At 38.0% G+C, this 18,474-nt stretch overlaps 1 protein-coding gene and 1 pseudogene across 2 annotated transcripts; both read right to left on the bottom strand.

The window, feature by feature from the left end:
* Positions 1-405: 405 nt before the first annotated feature.
* LOC139691189 (peptidoglycan-recognition protein LC-like) lies at positions 406-18,361 on the bottom strand. Of its 2 annotated transcripts, none has more exons than XM_071588915.1 (5): positions 18,180-18,361; positions 8,470-8,712; positions 5,311-5,586; positions 2,903-3,097; positions 406-1,139 (listed from the first exon to the last, which is right to left on the bottom strand). In XM_071588915.1, exons 1-5 carry the CDS (start codon positions 18,232-18,234, stop codon positions 685-687), a joined length of 1,224 nt encoding a protein of 407 aa, XP_071445016.1. In that variant the 5' UTR covers positions 18,235-18,361; the 3' UTR covers positions 406-684. The 2 variants fall into 2 exon arrangements, with proteins under 2 accessions (XP_071445016.1, XP_071445017.1); XM_071588916.1 differs by lacking the exon at positions 18,180-18,361 and adding an exon at positions 8,972-9,083.
* On the bottom strand, positions 2,086-2,238 carry LOC139691214 (U4 spliceosomal RNA; annotated as a pseudogene).
* Positions 18,362-18,474: the final 113 nt, after the last annotated feature.

The raw sequence follows: 18,474 nt of genomic DNA, 5'->3' as shown, positions 1-18,474 counted from the left end.
TGCAGTTTCACTTGCAACGCATATAAAATATTCCAATCCTGGCATCACATCAACAGGGTAGACAATAGTGAGAAAGTGTGTCATTATCTATCATTCACGAAGAGGGATTTTCTGCTTACGGATTCAATCTTATTTTTACCCCGCTCACTTCGTTAAGAAAACGCAAGGAGAGAAACACTGACGGAGAAAAAAAAACACCATTATTTTAAGAGGTATTCCTAATCTTTTCGCCGGTAAAAACCGAGGATATAGGGGTGAAAATTTTCTCTTCTGTTGCTGTGCCTAATAGGGAACCTCGTCTTGTTGGCGCATAAAGATTGCATGATGATATTTTCTCTTACGAAACTAGTCCTGAAAATATGTTTCATAGGAGGTTCATTAGAAAAAATTTCATTTTTTTCAAATATTTATTAATAGCATGGATAATACAAAATCACATTTAAAATATCCTTTTTATGAATTCTTTTATAGCTAAAACATTATCAGTCTCATAAAGTACAGCGATGGAACTTGATTTGAAATGAACGACGGATATCAGAGGGTGTAGTTAAACCTACCCCCGTAGTTTTTCTGCAGCCGTCGAATTATTTTCAAACGGAACTTCAGAACAGAAGGGCAACAAGATGAAATGGCCTCTCATCTGAACTGAATGCTCCTGTCATATAATTGGACTAAGAAATACGTCTAATTTTCAAGGTTCACTGCAAGATCATACCCTTCGGCAATATTTCCTAACTGTACCCCTTCATTAATGAGGGTAATGAAAGCGCTTAGTTGTGTTGGCGATAGCGGTTGAAGGCTCACTCCAGTAAAGAGGACAAAAATACTACTGTCGTCATCCAAGTCGGCGATCCTTGCTGTTGTGTTCCATCCTCTACCCTCGTAAATTCTGCCGTCCCGTGCAACCAAAAAGTTGAAGGATGTATCCCATAAACCGTCTTCTGGTCCCAAGTCGTATTCTTGCAAACGACGAATCTCCGCAATGCAGTCTTCCTGGGAGGAGCAGGATCCTGATGATGTAGAAACCATAGTCACTTGTTTCACAGGGAGTTTCAGCGGCTTAGCATCCCCAAGAGGCTTCATCATCCACTCTTCGCGTGAAATGATGGGGAAGATCTCTTGGTCAAGTTCTAGGCCATCTGGGAAGTTAATAAAAATAATGTCGTTTAGAAAGGATACTACCGGAGACAAGAGGAAAAAAAACCTAAGAAATATGATAGTCTTTCACAAATTTTGAATAAAGTTATACACTTTCGATCAGAAGGCATATACAAATTTAAAACCATACATATCATGGCTAGAACATTTACACCCTTCAGAACCTCATATTGTCAGAGAACAGTTGATTAAATAATTGCGATTCGTTATTCTTTCTTTATTACATGCAAAAGATTAAATATATATCGTATTATACTAAATTTCGGCGTAAATAGTCTGAGGGAATTTAATGTATTCTACCTTAGGCATTAATAGTAAAGGATTGGAATCCTAGAAAGTACAAATCCAGCTAAATAAACCGCTGGTCAATGAAAATTACTACGAAAAACGAATAAACGTGACGGGTATGCTCCAGAAATTTCAAATACGCCATTACCAATGGAAACAACCCTCTCTCCTACCCTAACATTACATTTCCTTCCTCTGGATGCCTAGATATACTAGTTTATTTAAGGAGAAATTACCTGTAAGGGAAGTAACTTAGGGGAAGGAGAAGTTCCCCTTGGCAAACCTCTGGCCCTGGTAGGTATAATAGCCACTTTTACCTGAAAACGCTCCTCGTTTCCAGCACAAAGAAAGTTTAATACTTTTCAACATTTTTCTCATCGGTAATTTATTGGATGCATTGTATAGCCTCGAAAATGTGTATCAAGTTATGGTATCGAAGGTCATCAACCATTAAAAAGAAATAATTTTTGTCAAGTTGCTAATTCTAACCGATAAACCCCTTTCAAGAGCAATCTTTCAATACGGATGAATGTTAAATAATTGTAATGGATTCACAAGTCGTTAATCGTAGCACAAGAGATATTTGTCGGCTTCTGTTGACAACGTTTTAATGACATTTCCCCATGGAATGTATAATGACTTCCGTGGAAACGACCAAAAACTGCTAAATCCGACATTTTACGCCGAATTAGCGGAGTAATGGTATGAGTTTTCAACTAGCAATAACCGTAATGGTATGAGTTTTCAACTAGCAATAACTTCATTTCTCACGAAATACCACTGCGCAAAGTTCAATCACATAAGTTATGATATTTCCATCCAAAGAAATCTCCACATAAGCGCAGAGCGAGTGGTAAAAGAGGCCCATGCTCTGCTTCCACTTTCTAGGATCCCAATCCTTTACTATCAATGCCTGAGGTGGAACACATTAAATTCCCTCAGACTGTTTTTGCTAAAATTTATTACAGTAAGATAAATATTTAATCTTATTGATTTAGCTGACTTTAATGGGCTCCCCTCCCTCCCCAGGTCAGCGAGCGAACAGTATTGTCTTAAGTCCCGGTTTTTTTGTCTCTTTAAAATAAAGGTAAACTCTCATTTAAAGTGAAAAGCAAGAGTTGTTTTTTATCCCTACTATAGTCCAAAACCAATATTTTAGGTGCTCATTTATTTTAATTTGCCGAATTCACAGACGAGAAGTGTTAGCGTTTTATAAAAATGGGACAAAAAATGTTATATATTTAGAAAACTTCATCCACTCTTGTAGCTCCCGGTCATTTATTTTTGTATCAAAAAAATATTTATGATAAACTAAGTGGAAGTGATAAAGTTAATTTCTGTATCTACGACGTTTTCAATCCACAGCACTAATGCTGCATATTCAGCAAATGATGTATGGTGTTCCGAATCACACCCGAATGTTGGCAACGTGGGCTCTTTTTTCTTATCTGCTCACCTGTAACTCCCTCGCTTGGCGTTACTGCGAGTGGAATGTCGAGTGTTACACATTTTCTCAGCAGGCCATCCTCTCTCACGTCGAAGTGGTAACTCAGGAAGAGGAATCCGACGAGAGCCACAACATACACGAACATAGATGCAAAGGCGGGCCAAATGCCACAGATCGAAAGTTTTTGGCTGGACACGGAAGGTTCTGCGGAATAAAAAGTAATTTGTAAATGTATTTTGTATTTTTTAGTACCCTTCAAGCCACTGCTAGGGTATGTGGCTGATGGTGAGTATACACTAGACTAATTTTGAGTAATCAGTTACAAGATGTGTTCATTTCTCCACCTCACGAACGATAGTGAAGTGGCAGTAGCCTATGAGTGACAGCGGATTTCCTTTTATTATGGCGCCTACGTATGTTTCACAATAAATAAATTACGGGGAAAAATCATGTAGCCAGGGTCTTGGTGTTTTTTTTCCAAATACCGTACTGAGAATTTATTTTGTGTTCAATCACTGTCAACCAGTAATTTTCCATCGGTTCTGCAATTACTCATTCTTATTTCCAACATGGCAAGCGATATGCCCTCCCGATAAGTTTCAATGCTTACATGAAATTTAATCAAATAGTAGACGTTTAGGTTTTGAGATTTATTTAATAGAGCGAATAGATATGCATTTTAAAGTCTTTTCAATAAAATTTAATTTAATATGTCGAATCCTTATTACTCTTCTGATGTCGGATAAAATGTAATTTTCATGAAATAAATCGATTTTTTGGCTTTTAGCGGAAATATAAGTACGTATATTATGAGGTCCCATTGACGCATTTGAGTATTTCCCGAATGATAACGGTATTTGATAGGTTTTGTTTCGGCATGATGACTTAAAAACTGTTAACTAGAGCTGCACGAAATTTAAAATTCAACATCTATTTTAAGAGTAGAAGAACTGATTAAATTTAGGCAAAAATCCATCGACTGATAGCGACCGTTTCGTCTTTCTTTCCAGGGAGTACCAGTAGCGATGATAAGAAGCATTAAAAAAAATTGGATGAGAGAACTGTTCTTTCACGGTGGCATCGCCCTCTTACCGAAGTGAATACTTTACTAGAGCGGGAGATCTAGAAACAACTGGTTTTGCAATTACATGCACTTATAAATAAAAATGAATTAATACGTAGGTATGAATATATACTGATCTATCGACACAACGCGCAAGTGCGTATTGTGGTTGTAGATATTATGGTAACAGCCATTTATTCATAAATATTCAACTTTAAATGAATATGAATACATTTAAATTACAACTAAACCTCAAGATGGCCGAGGCGTGTATTATCACCTATCTTCATTTTGTAAAACTATGTATATATTTCCAATATTACACAAACGCACATGCAGATAAATGCAAGTCTGTCTACATCATGCTAAATGAGCAAGTTGGAGGCAAAGCTTCAAATTAAACGTTTCGATTTCAGAATTTAGGGGTGTTTCTGTTTGCTAATGTAATGACTGTGTACCGTGGGAGGGTAAAATGAGTACTTGAACCTGTCAGTGATGGTTTTTATGGATCTCGTTGATTTAAAAACACGTGGTAATTTTCCACATTTAGTATAATACTTGTGTGGGTTAGAATTATTAATATCATTATGAAGAGTACCGTTTAACTAAATTGCACCTTTTACTTTTTATTATCATGTGGAAACGTTGAAACAGGTCAAATATAAAAATATATAAGTTCGAAAAATTACCAGGTGATTTTCATTCAACGTGAGAAAATTCCACCACTTCGCAATGACCAGAATTCATTTTATCTAATTTTCTTATTTCATCCTGGTGTTCTAATTTGCTAATGTAATGTTGATCCATAATAATTTTCTCGGTGACGCTAGTAAACTCAGGTGTTACGTGGCTTTCTCAAAGCCTCTTAGCCTTCCCTGTTATCTTCTTTTTGCAAGCGACACGAAAGATAGACGTGAAGCGCTCTTTTATTTTTCTCGTTAAACTGGAATATTGAGTTACTTGAACAATTATGGCAACTCGGAAGTGTCAGGCTGGTGCACCTGGGAGGACACCGGCTGGTGCACTTGGGGTGCCATGGGGATTGAGTCGTGTATCATGCGAGGTAATAAAATCAAACCGTCGGTTTGTAGTACGCGTATACCATTGAATACATTACAAATTAATTCAAAGAAGTGTGGGGGATACCGCGACAGTAACTTTAGCGGAGTCATCCGCTAATGAGCATTTCTGTGCAGTGGTTTCAAAGGGTAAAAATCATTCGCCTTGACCGGAAAGGGAACGAGTTTGTAGCTTAACTGGCTAAAACACTCGGCCGGATACCGATAAAAAAATTAAGATTTAACATTGTGCTCTACCCTCCACATTTTAAATGTACGCTGTTGCTGTTACTCACTCGTTCCAGAATCTGATCCATCCTTGCTGATGAACGAAATCTGCGGCTCCATCTTTTGGTAACCGGAAAGCTGTGATTTGTTAATCATGCTGGTCCCCAACTCGATGTTACATTTCTTGATACTGTGACATTGACTCCTTTCACGTTTTGTGATGATTTTGAGGACGATAGCGAAAGAAATCACAGCGGATAGACAGAGCAAAATAGCTACCCATTTCATTATGATTTTAATCTGCGGTAAATTGTCAGTGAATACCATCCACAATGCAGAAGTAGCTGAAATGAAAGAAAAAAGAAACTGTTGAGCATGCTATTTGGCATCGCAATCTTCTTTGATATATTGATTTAAAGAATAGTAAAAATGCATTTAATACATACCATTGCAATCCATCGATCGAAGTTACTTATTAAAATATGGGGAACATGCTATAACTAAACGTTTACAAGTTATATATGGTGGAATATGAAGGCATTGACGCACTTTCGTCTGCCAATTTTGTTATTATGTGGTTTTTATGAGCGAGATAGACTGAATTCATGGGAAATTATTTCCACAGGGAAGGTACAGTCACATTTTATGTAATATAATGATAATAACCGTATTTTATCATCCGATTATGTTCTTGAATAGACTTAGTATGGACTCTCAAACCTGACGACGGTTATTGCGCCTCAAGGCTAAAGGGACAAATGCAAAGACAGATCGTCGGAACGTGAATCCATGTACGAGTACGACACTCGGATGGTGATTTCGCTCAAACTCCACTCGCTCTCCACTCAGTTGCCACGTTGTTGCATGCGGAAAAAAACACTTGGCCTCCCCTCTCGCTCCACTCAAACTCGAGGATTCAATTTTCTTATTCTTTTCAAGATGTCAACCTTGCCAAAACAATCACTTCAAAGTTTGCCATTTAAATATTTCATGATCCGCTTTTTACTCTTTACATTTTATCTCGTAAGTACTAAGTTTAGCCGTAGGAATTGGTTAGATCGTGGGAATCGAACTTTACTTTTGGATGTGGTTTAATGTAATTTTTATGAATCATGGAGGTTACCAGAGGAAGAAACAACCGATGTAAATACGTGCCCTGGCGTGATTTTTTTCATCGGGCAAGCTATTCATACATTTTTCTTGTGACTCTAGGATGAAATATTCCGGCAGTGGTGTGACTTGCAAGTTTGTCTGTTCCTAGGGTGAGCTGAGAAGTCAATTATTCCGGACCAGATGTGCCCTATGCGCAAGATTTGCCCATTTATGCCTACACAATTCCCCCAAGATGTTTTCAAAATTGGTTGATATTTAACCCTTTCGTCAGGCAATTTGAATGCATACTTATCACGCCTATTCGGAAATCAATCTTGTCTCTAGGTATAATAAGAGATGAAAGAAGAGACGTGCGTGCTTGGGACACAATTACTGAAACGAGGAAGAACGAGAGGGCTGAAGGAATAAAACTCGACATGGTGCCATAAAATTTTAAGGCTGTCGATTATGTAATTGTGTCGATTGAGATAGTGAAAATGTCAACAGACCACCTCTTATTAGAGCCATTATGGTAGAAATGTTGAGCATTTTGCAGGAGAATGATAATACGTGCGAATTTCTTCTATTCTCTTGTTATAAACGGATTGTAAAGAGTGATGTGTAATTGATAAGAGTGGCATCTGAACACGCTTGTGGACAAGATACGTAGAAGGGATGGTTTCATACACATCGTAGCGTTTAAAAATAAAACAGTGGCGTGCCCTAAGGACGGGTGGAACTCATGTAGCAGCCACCGAAGATCTGTATGATATGTATCGACTGCTGTTTAAAGACCTACAAAGGGTTCACTTAAGTGAAATGGTTCTTCTTACTTGACTCTTTACGACTACCTTTAATCCAAGTACAGCAGTTGAAATTCATTCGGTATTTTATTGAACATTAAACTAGCATGATGTAGTGTCCTACTTAGGGAATGTATTGCACACATATTGTAAACTGTGTAAAGCACAAGAGTGCTCCTAATTTCTTGAGTTATTTTCACATGATATTTGTGAAAAAATTGCTCATGGAAGAGGTTTGATGGAAAGCTATAATTATAAAATGCACTGCTAAAATTTTGTAAAATAATGAGTCTACGTGATAAAATAAAGTTCATGCTATTCCATGAACACACGGCAAACTTGTCGAATATTGATTTAATGTTTTGCTGGTTCAAATATGAAGTCGTAGTAGTATTTAGGGGAGGCGACCGACAGCTGAAGTCATTTGCACCATTAGGGATGGACAGGAAAGGATGAAGGGTGGAGAGAAACCCGGCGTCGGCATTAGCCTACTCTTTACGAAAGGTGCCAAGGGGTCCGCAGCTTAACGTCCCATCCGACGGACGGCGTACTCACTCAAAGTGCCCTCCACAAAGCACCTCAGGTAGGGATCGGGATACCACTGAAATATATCTGCTCGCCGGGATTCCAACCTTGGCCCTCTGAATAGAAAGCTGGGACGTTAGCCACCGCAGCATCTCGATCCCCTTGGTTCAAACACATGCTTAATGGATGAGTTTTGTTGCGTAGGCCTTGTTAGCAAAGATATTTTTAAAATACGCATTAAATTTCTCGAATACCCATTGATTTAAGTATTTTGGCGTGACTGAAATTGAACTTTACTCCCATTTTTATGGTTCATTAAAATTTGTAGCCAAATGGACACCCTTGTTCAATTTTTCCGGTAGTATTTCGCGTGTTAACTCCGGAAAAGTCGTAAATTTTATAGCTGAATGAAATTATTTTTCATCTGTTTCTTGTGGATAAGTGCGTTATGGGGCATTCTCGAAGGTAGGTAAGTCAATGGAGTGTCTGGAGTTGTTACTAATATCAGTTACTTGGATTTGCATTCGTGTGGAAAGCTTAGTTCCACTTGACCAAGTGATGACTCGTCCTCCAGTGAAAGGTCGTTCTTGCATTTGACCCTACATGGTCTTATCGTTCAAAGTGTCATTTAGATTAACTTTTGGGATAAAGCTTGAAAATGATTTGATGACATAATAATGATAAACACTACTCATTATTGAGGGGAAAAACAGTGACCATGTTTTGCGGAATACTGATTTTTCTCGTTCCTTAAACTAATTATCAATTTGATTAACCAATGTAATTCTTCTCATAAATTATACGTACGGTTTGCTTTAGCTGTCAAACGATGCTCGGCCGTGTTGTAGCTTAAGTTGGGATTTATCTTCATGCCGAAAACAGAACAGAGCAGGGCTTCATCAGTGTCCTGAATCATTGATATATAGTTGAAGGTCAAGATCTCCGCAACAGTGGCTACCAAGCTCAAAGCAAAGGATATCCTAAAGATTCCCAGTGCAACCTGCGGTTTCTTCTTCTGCAGTAATATCGCCACCACGATAATGATCAGTGCTGTGGAAACAAAACCATACATGAATTCACAAGTAAAAGTGGAATGTTTTAAATTAAAGATTAATTTTACAATGCTAAAAGTTAAAAAAAATCATAATATAACTGATGAACGACTTATCTAGAAGCTAATTCATAAAACAACATCATGTTTATAGCATGTTGTGAAACTCCACTCATCATTGCTACGGAAGTTTCAAGTGTTTGGGAATGAATCAGAATTAAACCGTAAACCATGCACTCTTAGCCTTATTTGACGTACTGTAACGTGAAAATAGTTTTCGATTAAGTAGAAGCTTCTCTCCGAAAGTAAAAACATTTGGGCTTATGCATAGTTTCTTTCATTGGTTTAATTGGGAAGTGATAGCTGTGATCTAGTGAGACTATATCTTCGGGAAATAAGAAAGAGGAGGTTCTTATATGTGATCAGTTTGTTATTTGAGCTTACGTACGCAAGTGGAACAAGTGGGGCTAGAGGTGTAGGGTTTTCAGTTCTTGGAAAGGGAACATATTTTTCGACGTTATGAAGAAATGATTCGGTAGCGGCAAATATAATTAAACGAGTATTTTCGTGGCGATTTGTGGTGAATAAGTTTTGAAATTTGATTTATAAATAGACATTAGAAGTAATCACACTTCAAAATCCCTCCATTGCATAGTTTGAAAAAAATTGCTATTACTGCCTCGACTTGGGGATCATGTAGTCTGTGCCAGAAAAAAAGAAAAACATAGCAAAGGGCTTTTCAGCAGCTTAAGTAATTCTAAGAAGTAGACTTATTGTGGTGATTTATGATTAATTTGGTGAATTACTAGTGATTTCAAATCATTTCAGAACATAAAAACCTACAAATACTATGTAGTACTAGGTGTGGTGATGGTGAAGGGATTGTTTGAAAAAATCTGTAGGAGACAGGAAAAGTGGGCAAAGCAGTTTTATTGGTGATGGGATGTTGAAATCTGCAGTAAGAGGGGTGAAAGTTTGGCAAGGCGATGAAAGGGTAGGAAAAGTATAGGCATGACGGACGGAATGAAGAGAGTAAGGAGTATGCGGAATGAAAGAACAGTGAAATGAAGTTTGGAGGGTCAGATGTTGTTATTTAAGATAGAGTTAAGAAATGTAGCGGTGTTTGGTCTGCGTCTATCCAAAACCTGCCTTAAACGGTGAAATAACGATAATGATAGCAAACCATCACCCCAATGCGGAATTCTAACCCATCAAATAATCTAATGCCGTTTGATTTTTTAGTGTGGCAGAATCATATTAATTAAAGTTGCATAAATATGAGGATCTTGTGGAGAAGCAATTCTTGTAAGGCGTGATTAGTATAGCCTTGAACAATCCTGACTTTTACATCCTTTTTCCCTCACTCCCCCGTGTAAGAGAAGACAATAATGACAAAAAATTACATCGCTGATAGAGTTCCCGATAGATATAGCGGAACAAATTGCTGAAAATTCAGCTTGACGAGAGTCTTACTCATGGATAGCTATAATGAAAGTGCTGTAAATATGACGGCGGTTATGATCTTAATATTTATGTCAAATCATGTTGAAACATAATATTCCGGACGGGTTAGTCAGGCGTGTGCTCGCCTGCTACCTATACTAGATCGCGGGTTCGAGTCTCCTGGTGTATGATCAGAGGTGTCCGTAGAACAACAACAAAATGCTTGTTCTTCGTGACCTGAGTAATTCATATGAAACCGACGAAACCTTGGTCGTTATGGAGATAATTTAATCATTTCAAACTTGAAGCAGAACTCCAGAATGGATGACAAGTGCTGTCGCCAGCTGAATGCCACATGTGGGAGCACACTGACAACGCTTATCTCTTCTAAGGACGGTAGCGGAAGCCCCAAGTTGCAATCACCATTTCTCGTGAGAGAAAGAATAAAATGTTTTCGTTCTTTTAGTATTGTTTCGGAAGGACATTCCACTTTTTCAGGAAACTGCGCTTATTGTCCGGAGTAATCTTTGTGCTATAAAAAAGTTCTGACTGCTAAGCCCTCAACTTTAGTTTCTTATATTCTTCTATCGTACTATTAATTACATTGGCATTTCCGTCTGTTTCGCTCGGATGTCTTACTCATTAATATGTGAAAACGTTTAATGGAATGGATTCCCTAGATTCACACGTTTAGTGACTTATGTAATTGACACATCGGTTCTCGGGATATGCATATTTTTAGAAGAAAGAGCAATTCACGAAGAATTATGATACACTGGTAGATATTTAGAGTTCTGAATTGTGAGTCTATCTACAGCGTGATTCATATTTCCTTTAGTGATGAAAGAAATGATTAAGTATCAATTAGATATCTGAAGAGAAGTCTATGGAACAATAATATTTTATATATTCCGGTTTAACACCCATATTGTGAGAGACAATAGGAAAGTGTTGCGTAACCTTTTGTTAATCGTCACTTTTGGTGAACCGCTCACAACGACGACAATTTTCAAGAGAAACACAGACTCAAGTGATTAATCAACATTTCAGCGGAACCCACGAATTCAAGAGAAAACCGCCTGGTCAAGTACGTGGACACTCGTTTCATATCCATTCAGTTGTTCACGTAAGTACTATATAAGAGATTATAGAAATCAGTTTGACCGGTCGAAGTTTTAAAATTCACTCGCAAATGGAACGTGTGGTGCTTAAGTTAAAAAATATATAATTTTGAAATTAATTTGCGAGGCATTGTTAACCATTGACTTCCAGAAACGGAATATAAGCTAACTACAGGGAATAGTAATGGGAGTAAATTATACAGCCAATTCCCGAATTGAATTTTGTGAAAGTAAGTTTGTAAAAGTAGGTAAGAAATAGTAGGGGTGGTGTTCTAAAAATCATTGATCTATATCCACCCTGAATTGTGGCCATTCAGTAGCACGGTTGTATTTGGATCGTAGGTTCTCGCAATGATTTGATCATTTACGGAGGCAACAGCGTTGTAATCAGCGATTATAAAATGTTACTCCATAATATAATGTTACTCCACGCTGCTACACGTGAAAACATGACAGTAATTCTCACATTAGAAAAACAATAGAATTAAACGGAAGAAAGGGTAAATGTGTCATGTGATTCATAACCAGGCGTGCAACATCAAAAATTGATTTTTTTCTCAATTTGTATTTGCGTGTGAACATTTGAAATAGTTCAAATAATGTAGATCATGGTAGCTATTGTCCTATCCATCGATTGGTTCGCATAATAGTTTGAAAATGGCGTAAAGACCTGCGAGTTTCTGTTACATTCTTTCATATTAAAACTTGTCAAATCACCAACCAGGGGTGATCATATTCTTGATTTATTACACACGCACAAACCCGAAAAACTCTTAAATGTGGAAACTATTTAAGAAATTAACGACCATAGAGCACTAATGCTATGCTTTCCCCAAATGGGGCCCGAAATAAGAAGCTCAAAAGAAAAATTTACTTGCTTCAAAAAGGGGGCTACTGTGTCTTACAGTCCTTGTTATAGAGTTAATTTATAAATTTTATAAAATATATTAAAAACCGAAATACTGAGGATACGTGAAATCACTTCTTTGAAATGTCTTTCTTAGTAGGTATTCCGAGTAGGTAAATAAAAGATAACTCGGAATCTAAATGGTACAACGCGGATTTAAGAAAATCGTTACGACATCGAAGTCTTTGTCACGACAAAATGAAAAATATAAGTAACGACATCACAAATGATCTCAACTTATCTAGGGCGAATGCGGAGAAGGAATTCCTTGCCGCGTCATGTGGATTCAAAAGAAAGAGATTAGTTGAACATATAAACGAGAATCCAAAATCATTTTGGTCCTATGTCAGAGAGGCTCAGGGAAATAAGTCGACTGTTAATTTACTCAACAACGTAAAAGGCGAAAGAGTGACGAGCGGTTTGGAAAATACCAGCTTCTTAAATTCTTTCTTTCAAAGCGTTTTCACTACGTATTCGATAGCTTAATAAATCGTTTCCGATGCCCAAATTTGAAATTTCATGTGATGGAATAGATCGTATACTGAAAATTATCACTCCTGAAAAATCCTCCGACCACGCTGAAATACCAGCTGGTGTATTTCAGGAACTAGCGTCGAAAATCACGCCGTATCTAGAAACCACATTATGATGTCCCTTGTAGATCACGTGGCTCCCAGTGACTGGAAAACGGCTTGTGTATCACTTATATTTAAAGAGGGAGGCAAGAAGGTTCCGGACCCGATACCGATCTATTTCCTTCAAATCCATATGAGACAAGTTAATGGAACATATTATCGTTAGTTCGACAATGAGACACTGATAGTCAATAGTTATTGATGAAAAACCAATGCGGTGTTCGATAGGATGAATTCTGCGAGACACTACTAGTGCTTTTTGTTCATGGTATCCTTAGTTTGGGAGAGATCACAATATTCCAGTGGAGGTGTATTTTCTAGATTTTAAAAGCGCTTTCGAAAAAGTACCTCATGGCAAATTATTCACAGAGCTAGAAGCTTATGGCTTAGATGAAAATACCCTGGGCTAGAATAAAGACTTTTTTAATGGTCGGGTACAAGGAGTAGTAATAGATGGAGTTGGCTCAAATGCAGTAAAAATCACTTCAGGTGTTCAAACCAAGGAAAATCACCTAGGAAAGTGTTATCGGATATTCATTTTATTCTGATTTTATTTATTTTTGTCTATTATTTTCCGACGATTGTGTGGTTTACCGAGATATCCATAATCCTGAGGATAAAGCAGTGTTAGCAGACAACCCAACGGCTATATAACGCTGGTGTGACACATGGCATAAAGAATTAAGTTTAAAAAGTGCGCAGTGATGAATTGTTTGCAAGATGGTAATTTCCTACGGAACGTCTATTGCATCGGGAACACCGATTAAATTATTACCGTTACCCTCACTCACGACCTATCTTTAGTGAAACACATACGGGGAAAATGTGGGCAAGATAACAAAAATTAGGATTCATCAAAAGGGAATTGGGTTAATGTGATGAAAAGGTCAAAGAGAAATGTTATCTTACGCTGGTTAGGCCTCATTTAGAATTTGCTTCTTTTATATGGGAGCCTCATGAAGTTGTATTAATAGTCGAATCAGATCGCGTGCATCGTAGAGGAACTAGATTTACGAAACGTTATGACAAACTGAGTAGCGTATCAAAATTGTTAGAGGATCTAGATTGGGGATTACACATGGAGCGGAAGTTAAATTATATGTTGAATCTCTTGTATAAATTTAATTCCCACGAAAGACAAGGGGTCAGAATAAGTTTTCTGATCGCGTCAGGGGAGAAAAGTATTTTGAGTCAAAAATAGTTTTATTTGCATTCACCCCCTGCCACACACCCCAGTGGTGGACTGCAGGGTACCATGTTTGTATCATGAGGTACATTCAATCTTAATAAACCATTTCTTCTATACTCTAGCTTTAGTTATTGACCATATTGTTGCCTACATCTTCTCTTGTGAGCGTAGAGAAGTGTCTCCCTGATAGCGTCGTGCCTATACGTGTAATTATATACAACTTCCTATCTATATATACATCCTAAAGGCCACCGCTAAAATGTGTGGTAGGGGGTGATTACACATCAGATTACCCTTGACCCAAAATACCTTTCCCTCCTAGTGCAGTCGGACAGACGCTATTTTATTCTTATCCTAAATCATTGGTGGGAAAAACGACATACATATTAAATCTATATGTTCTACACTCAATCTCTCTAATTTTATTGGCATTATCTCATCTACCGTAGCACTAGAGTGACGGTAACGCCTAAGTATTTAATCGAGTCTACACATTCCATTTCGGTGTTCCCGATGCAGTAGGCGTTCGGAATGGAATTACCCTCTTACCAAAAATCTATCACTACGCACTTTTTTAAGTTTAATTCTAATTGCTAAGTGTCGTACCAGCGTTGTCTAGGGATCAGAGGGGACCAGGATAACATAACGTTTATCCTACCGCGCTAGAAGGGAAATACTGTTTTGGGACAAGGGAGTCTGGTGTATAACCACCCCATGCCATACGCCCTAGTGGTGACTCGTAGGGTACCAAAGAAAACTAAAAGTACTTATTAACAGTTGAATCAAGTGACACGGGTTAAAATGATAACAATTCTAAGAAGGACATTCCTTATTTTGACCGGGAATCACAATGAAAAGAGATGAGGGAATTAAGAATCAATTGGAAATAGAGTTAATTTTCGTCTTGGTGATAAAGCTTTGCTCGGGGAATTGGGGAAACAAGAACATTGTTTGCTTCCGCGAATCTTTAGACAATTGCAGTATGTCCATTAAAGCTGGCAATTTACGAGAATCGTAGAATCAGTTAATTCAAATCTTATTTCTTAAAACATGAATGCAAGTATAGATAAATTAATGACCTGGCTGTGTTAAAGTTGTGGTTATAAATTCCAAGAAACTGCGGGAGATGACGTGACAGTAAATTTTAACGAAGCGATCTGCTAAGTTTGCATCAAATGCAACAATTTCAGTGTGAAAAATCATTCGCCTTGACCGGTATTCGAACGCGGATCCCTAAATGTCCGGCCGAGTGCTTTGGCCAGTTAAGCTACCGAAGCGTCCTAAAGCTTGGTTAAACAGAAAATACTTGAAGCTTATACACTGTCAGGAAATTTACTATGTAAAGGTGACGCAATCAAGTGAGGTGACTCTTAGAGCAAATTAAGAGGTGAAAAATTATTGCGAATATTTATGCACTCTAGAATCATTTTGCCCACTATCAACCCTGAAAATTCTTCATGAGCTCTTGCGATTTTCAGCTCCTCATAGCTTTTATCTCCCTTCCAGACGTTCAGAGGCTCAGTTCGCTAAACTACAAGTCAATTCACAAATCGTCAGAAAGCAACAAGTTAACGTTACGTGGCAGTAATACAAAACCGTTTTATACTGTGAAAATCATTTAAACGCTGGAGCGGAGTTGTTATTACTGTAAGGCTTTGCATAAGTGAACTACGAGGGCTTGTACAAGGACTTGTGAATTAACTTGAGAAACGGACTTCAAATTGCCTATTCTCTTCGCTCTCTCTATGCTCTTCGATCTTTTATCTCCCGCCGCTTACCCAATAGTCGTTCGTATATAACACCTTTCATCGTTACATCGAAAATGTATTATTCGCTCCATATTACCACGGCGAGAGAGATCATGTCAATAAAATTAGACAGCTTATGTGTTAAACAGATATATAAAATTATGTCATTACCAACGATAAATAAGGGATCAGAATAATGTTTTCCGACCACTTTGGGGGTAAAAGTATTTGTGTCGTCAGTATGATGGTATATAATCATCCCCTGCCACACAGCCAAGCGGTGGCTTGCGTTTTACTATGTATGTATGTAATAAAAAAATTCCTCTGACTTTCAAAACTTCTGTAATCCACATTCTATCACACATTAAAATTTCCCCTCGTAAACCTCCTCTTTTTCCACACACCCTGTATACGATTTCCTCGTTCGCTTTCCTCAGTATTCAGATTCTTTTCACGTCATCTTTCGTTTCTACGAGGGTCATCCGGAAAGTAGTACCCGTTCGTGAAATAAAGACACAAAAGTAAATATTAACAAACATAAAAAATTTTATTTGAAAGAGGATACTTTAAACTACTTCTCAACATAATCTCCAAGCAAATTAAGGCATTTGTCATAACGTGTGACAAGTTTCTGTATTCCTGCTGCATAGTCCTTCGCCGCCAGCTCATTGAGATACGCGAGGGACCCATCTTGCACAAATTTTTGCATAATGCAGATGGTGTTTAACAATTTCATGAACAATTGTTCGAGAAACATTGGGAAAATGCTCACAGATGTCATCAATTGTGACGCGCCGATCGTTCCTCACGAATTCGTCAACTGAGCTCACCAGTTGGTCTGTAATGACAGACGGTCTCTCCGAACGCTCATCGTCGTGTGTGTTCCCCCTCCCCATGTTGAAGTTGCGACACCACCGCCGAACAGACGACTCGTCCATTACATTGTCTCCATACACCTCCTTTAATTGGCGATGAATATCACATGGGCGAACGTTTCTTGCATTGAGGAATTTAATCACTGCCCTCACTTCACAACTGGCGGCGTTCTCAATTTTTTTAAACATTGTAAACAATCACAGAAACAACACAGGCAATGCTAGCGTCACGCAACTTGGCTCAGAGAAGGCAGACAAGCCACTGAAGCTATCTGACCTCGTCCAGCGGCTACTCGCGTCGTCAGCACTTGATGCGGCACGAACGGGTACTACTTTCCGGATGACCCTCGTACATATCAAAAGTTTCCATATTACGCACATCCCATTTATACCTATTAAAGCGCGCTTTATTTTTTTGCTCCTGCTTTTCTTATCTCTGCTCCGCCTACCGGAAATCAGATTCTTCCTTTCGTTAAATCCCACTTTTGCTTATGCAATGTCCTCCTATTTACCTCCAGGCAAGTTTCCTTCCAAAATTCGGCGTAAATTCAAAAATTATTTCACCTGCTCTTATTTACTCTCACTTACATCAACATTTACCATATAGAACTGTCTTCTCATAATACTAACACGAAAAATGCAACCCATCTGTTCTTTGGAACTGTAATGCATCAATGCTGCATTGACAGTAGCCGCCAAGTTAATCTATTATTTACCAACCTACGTTTTAGCTAATGGACTCGATCTCGGGATTGTATTAAAATAATGACCGCATATCACCTGCTTCTATTTATGACATGACTCTGTTTATATCGTCTGAAAACCGAAGGCCTGTTCTTAAAAGGAAGTAATATAGCGCGACCATTGCAAACATTCAAATCGCCGAGAAAGCATTTAGAATATGCTATACCAAGCAACTAATTACCTGAAGCATGAAAGAATTTGACGGAAGCTGTTATACAAATCGAGCTATTCATAGCCACTTCAATACATTCACATCCCATCGGGATTCGAAGTCGAAGTCTTAAGGTCCTGAAGATCGATGGGAACTGGACAACTAGCCCCTAATCACTTTCTAAATATATCTACTACAAGCAGCAGCTTGAAAGATATTCAAACCCGTTTGTGTACAACACTTAATCACTTCAAAGGCTAGACCGGCTATTAGATGTCCGCATGTACCTCTATTTAATATTAAAAAAACGAAACGATACATTATTTCGAGTAAGGCAAAGTTGTAACACGAATAAAGAAACGAAACTATCTCTTCCAAGTGAGCATTTTAATTTCGCGTACCCTAGCTTTCTTTTAACCAAATAATTGTGTAAACTTGATCACTGAACTCTTACGTACTAAGTAAATCATAAAAGGTTTTAGTTGTAGAAGAATATTAAAAGTATGATCAATTGTGAACTGAATAGCATTAACAGGAGCGATGTAAATTACGGAACTGAGATGAACGACGGATTATATTTCATCACGTATTTTTATTGTACTTGCTAATTCAATAATTAATCTCGCATTAAATAGGAAATAAAGAACACTTACAGGTGATGTCAGATAAAATTAAAAACCACCAAAGGTAGAGTAATAGCGCCTCCATTGTGAATGCTTGGAGAAGTTTTCGTTGAGTAAATTCTGAAGCGCGGTCACAGTAGAAGATATTTTCTTTCACCACTTCACCCGTGTAGGCTACTGTGGAAATCGTGCGAGCGAGCGAAGCTTGTTTATCTCTGCGAGCAATACTTCCCGAGACTGCATGCGACCAATCAGGAAAACGGAGCTCTATCGGAGCAGAGAGGAACCTCTAGGCGGTCTTAACAAACACTCATGAAAACTATTT

The sequence above is a fragment of the Hetaerina americana genome, unplaced genomic scaffold (assembly GCF_022747635.1).
Source record: "Hetaerina americana unplaced genomic scaffold, ioHetAmer1.1.p SCAF_30, whole genome shotgun sequence".
Classification (NCBI taxonomy): domain Eukaryota; kingdom Metazoa; phylum Arthropoda; class Insecta; order Odonata; family Calopterygidae; genus Hetaerina; species Hetaerina americana.
This window is presented reverse-complemented; position numbering and strand designations above follow the sequence as displayed.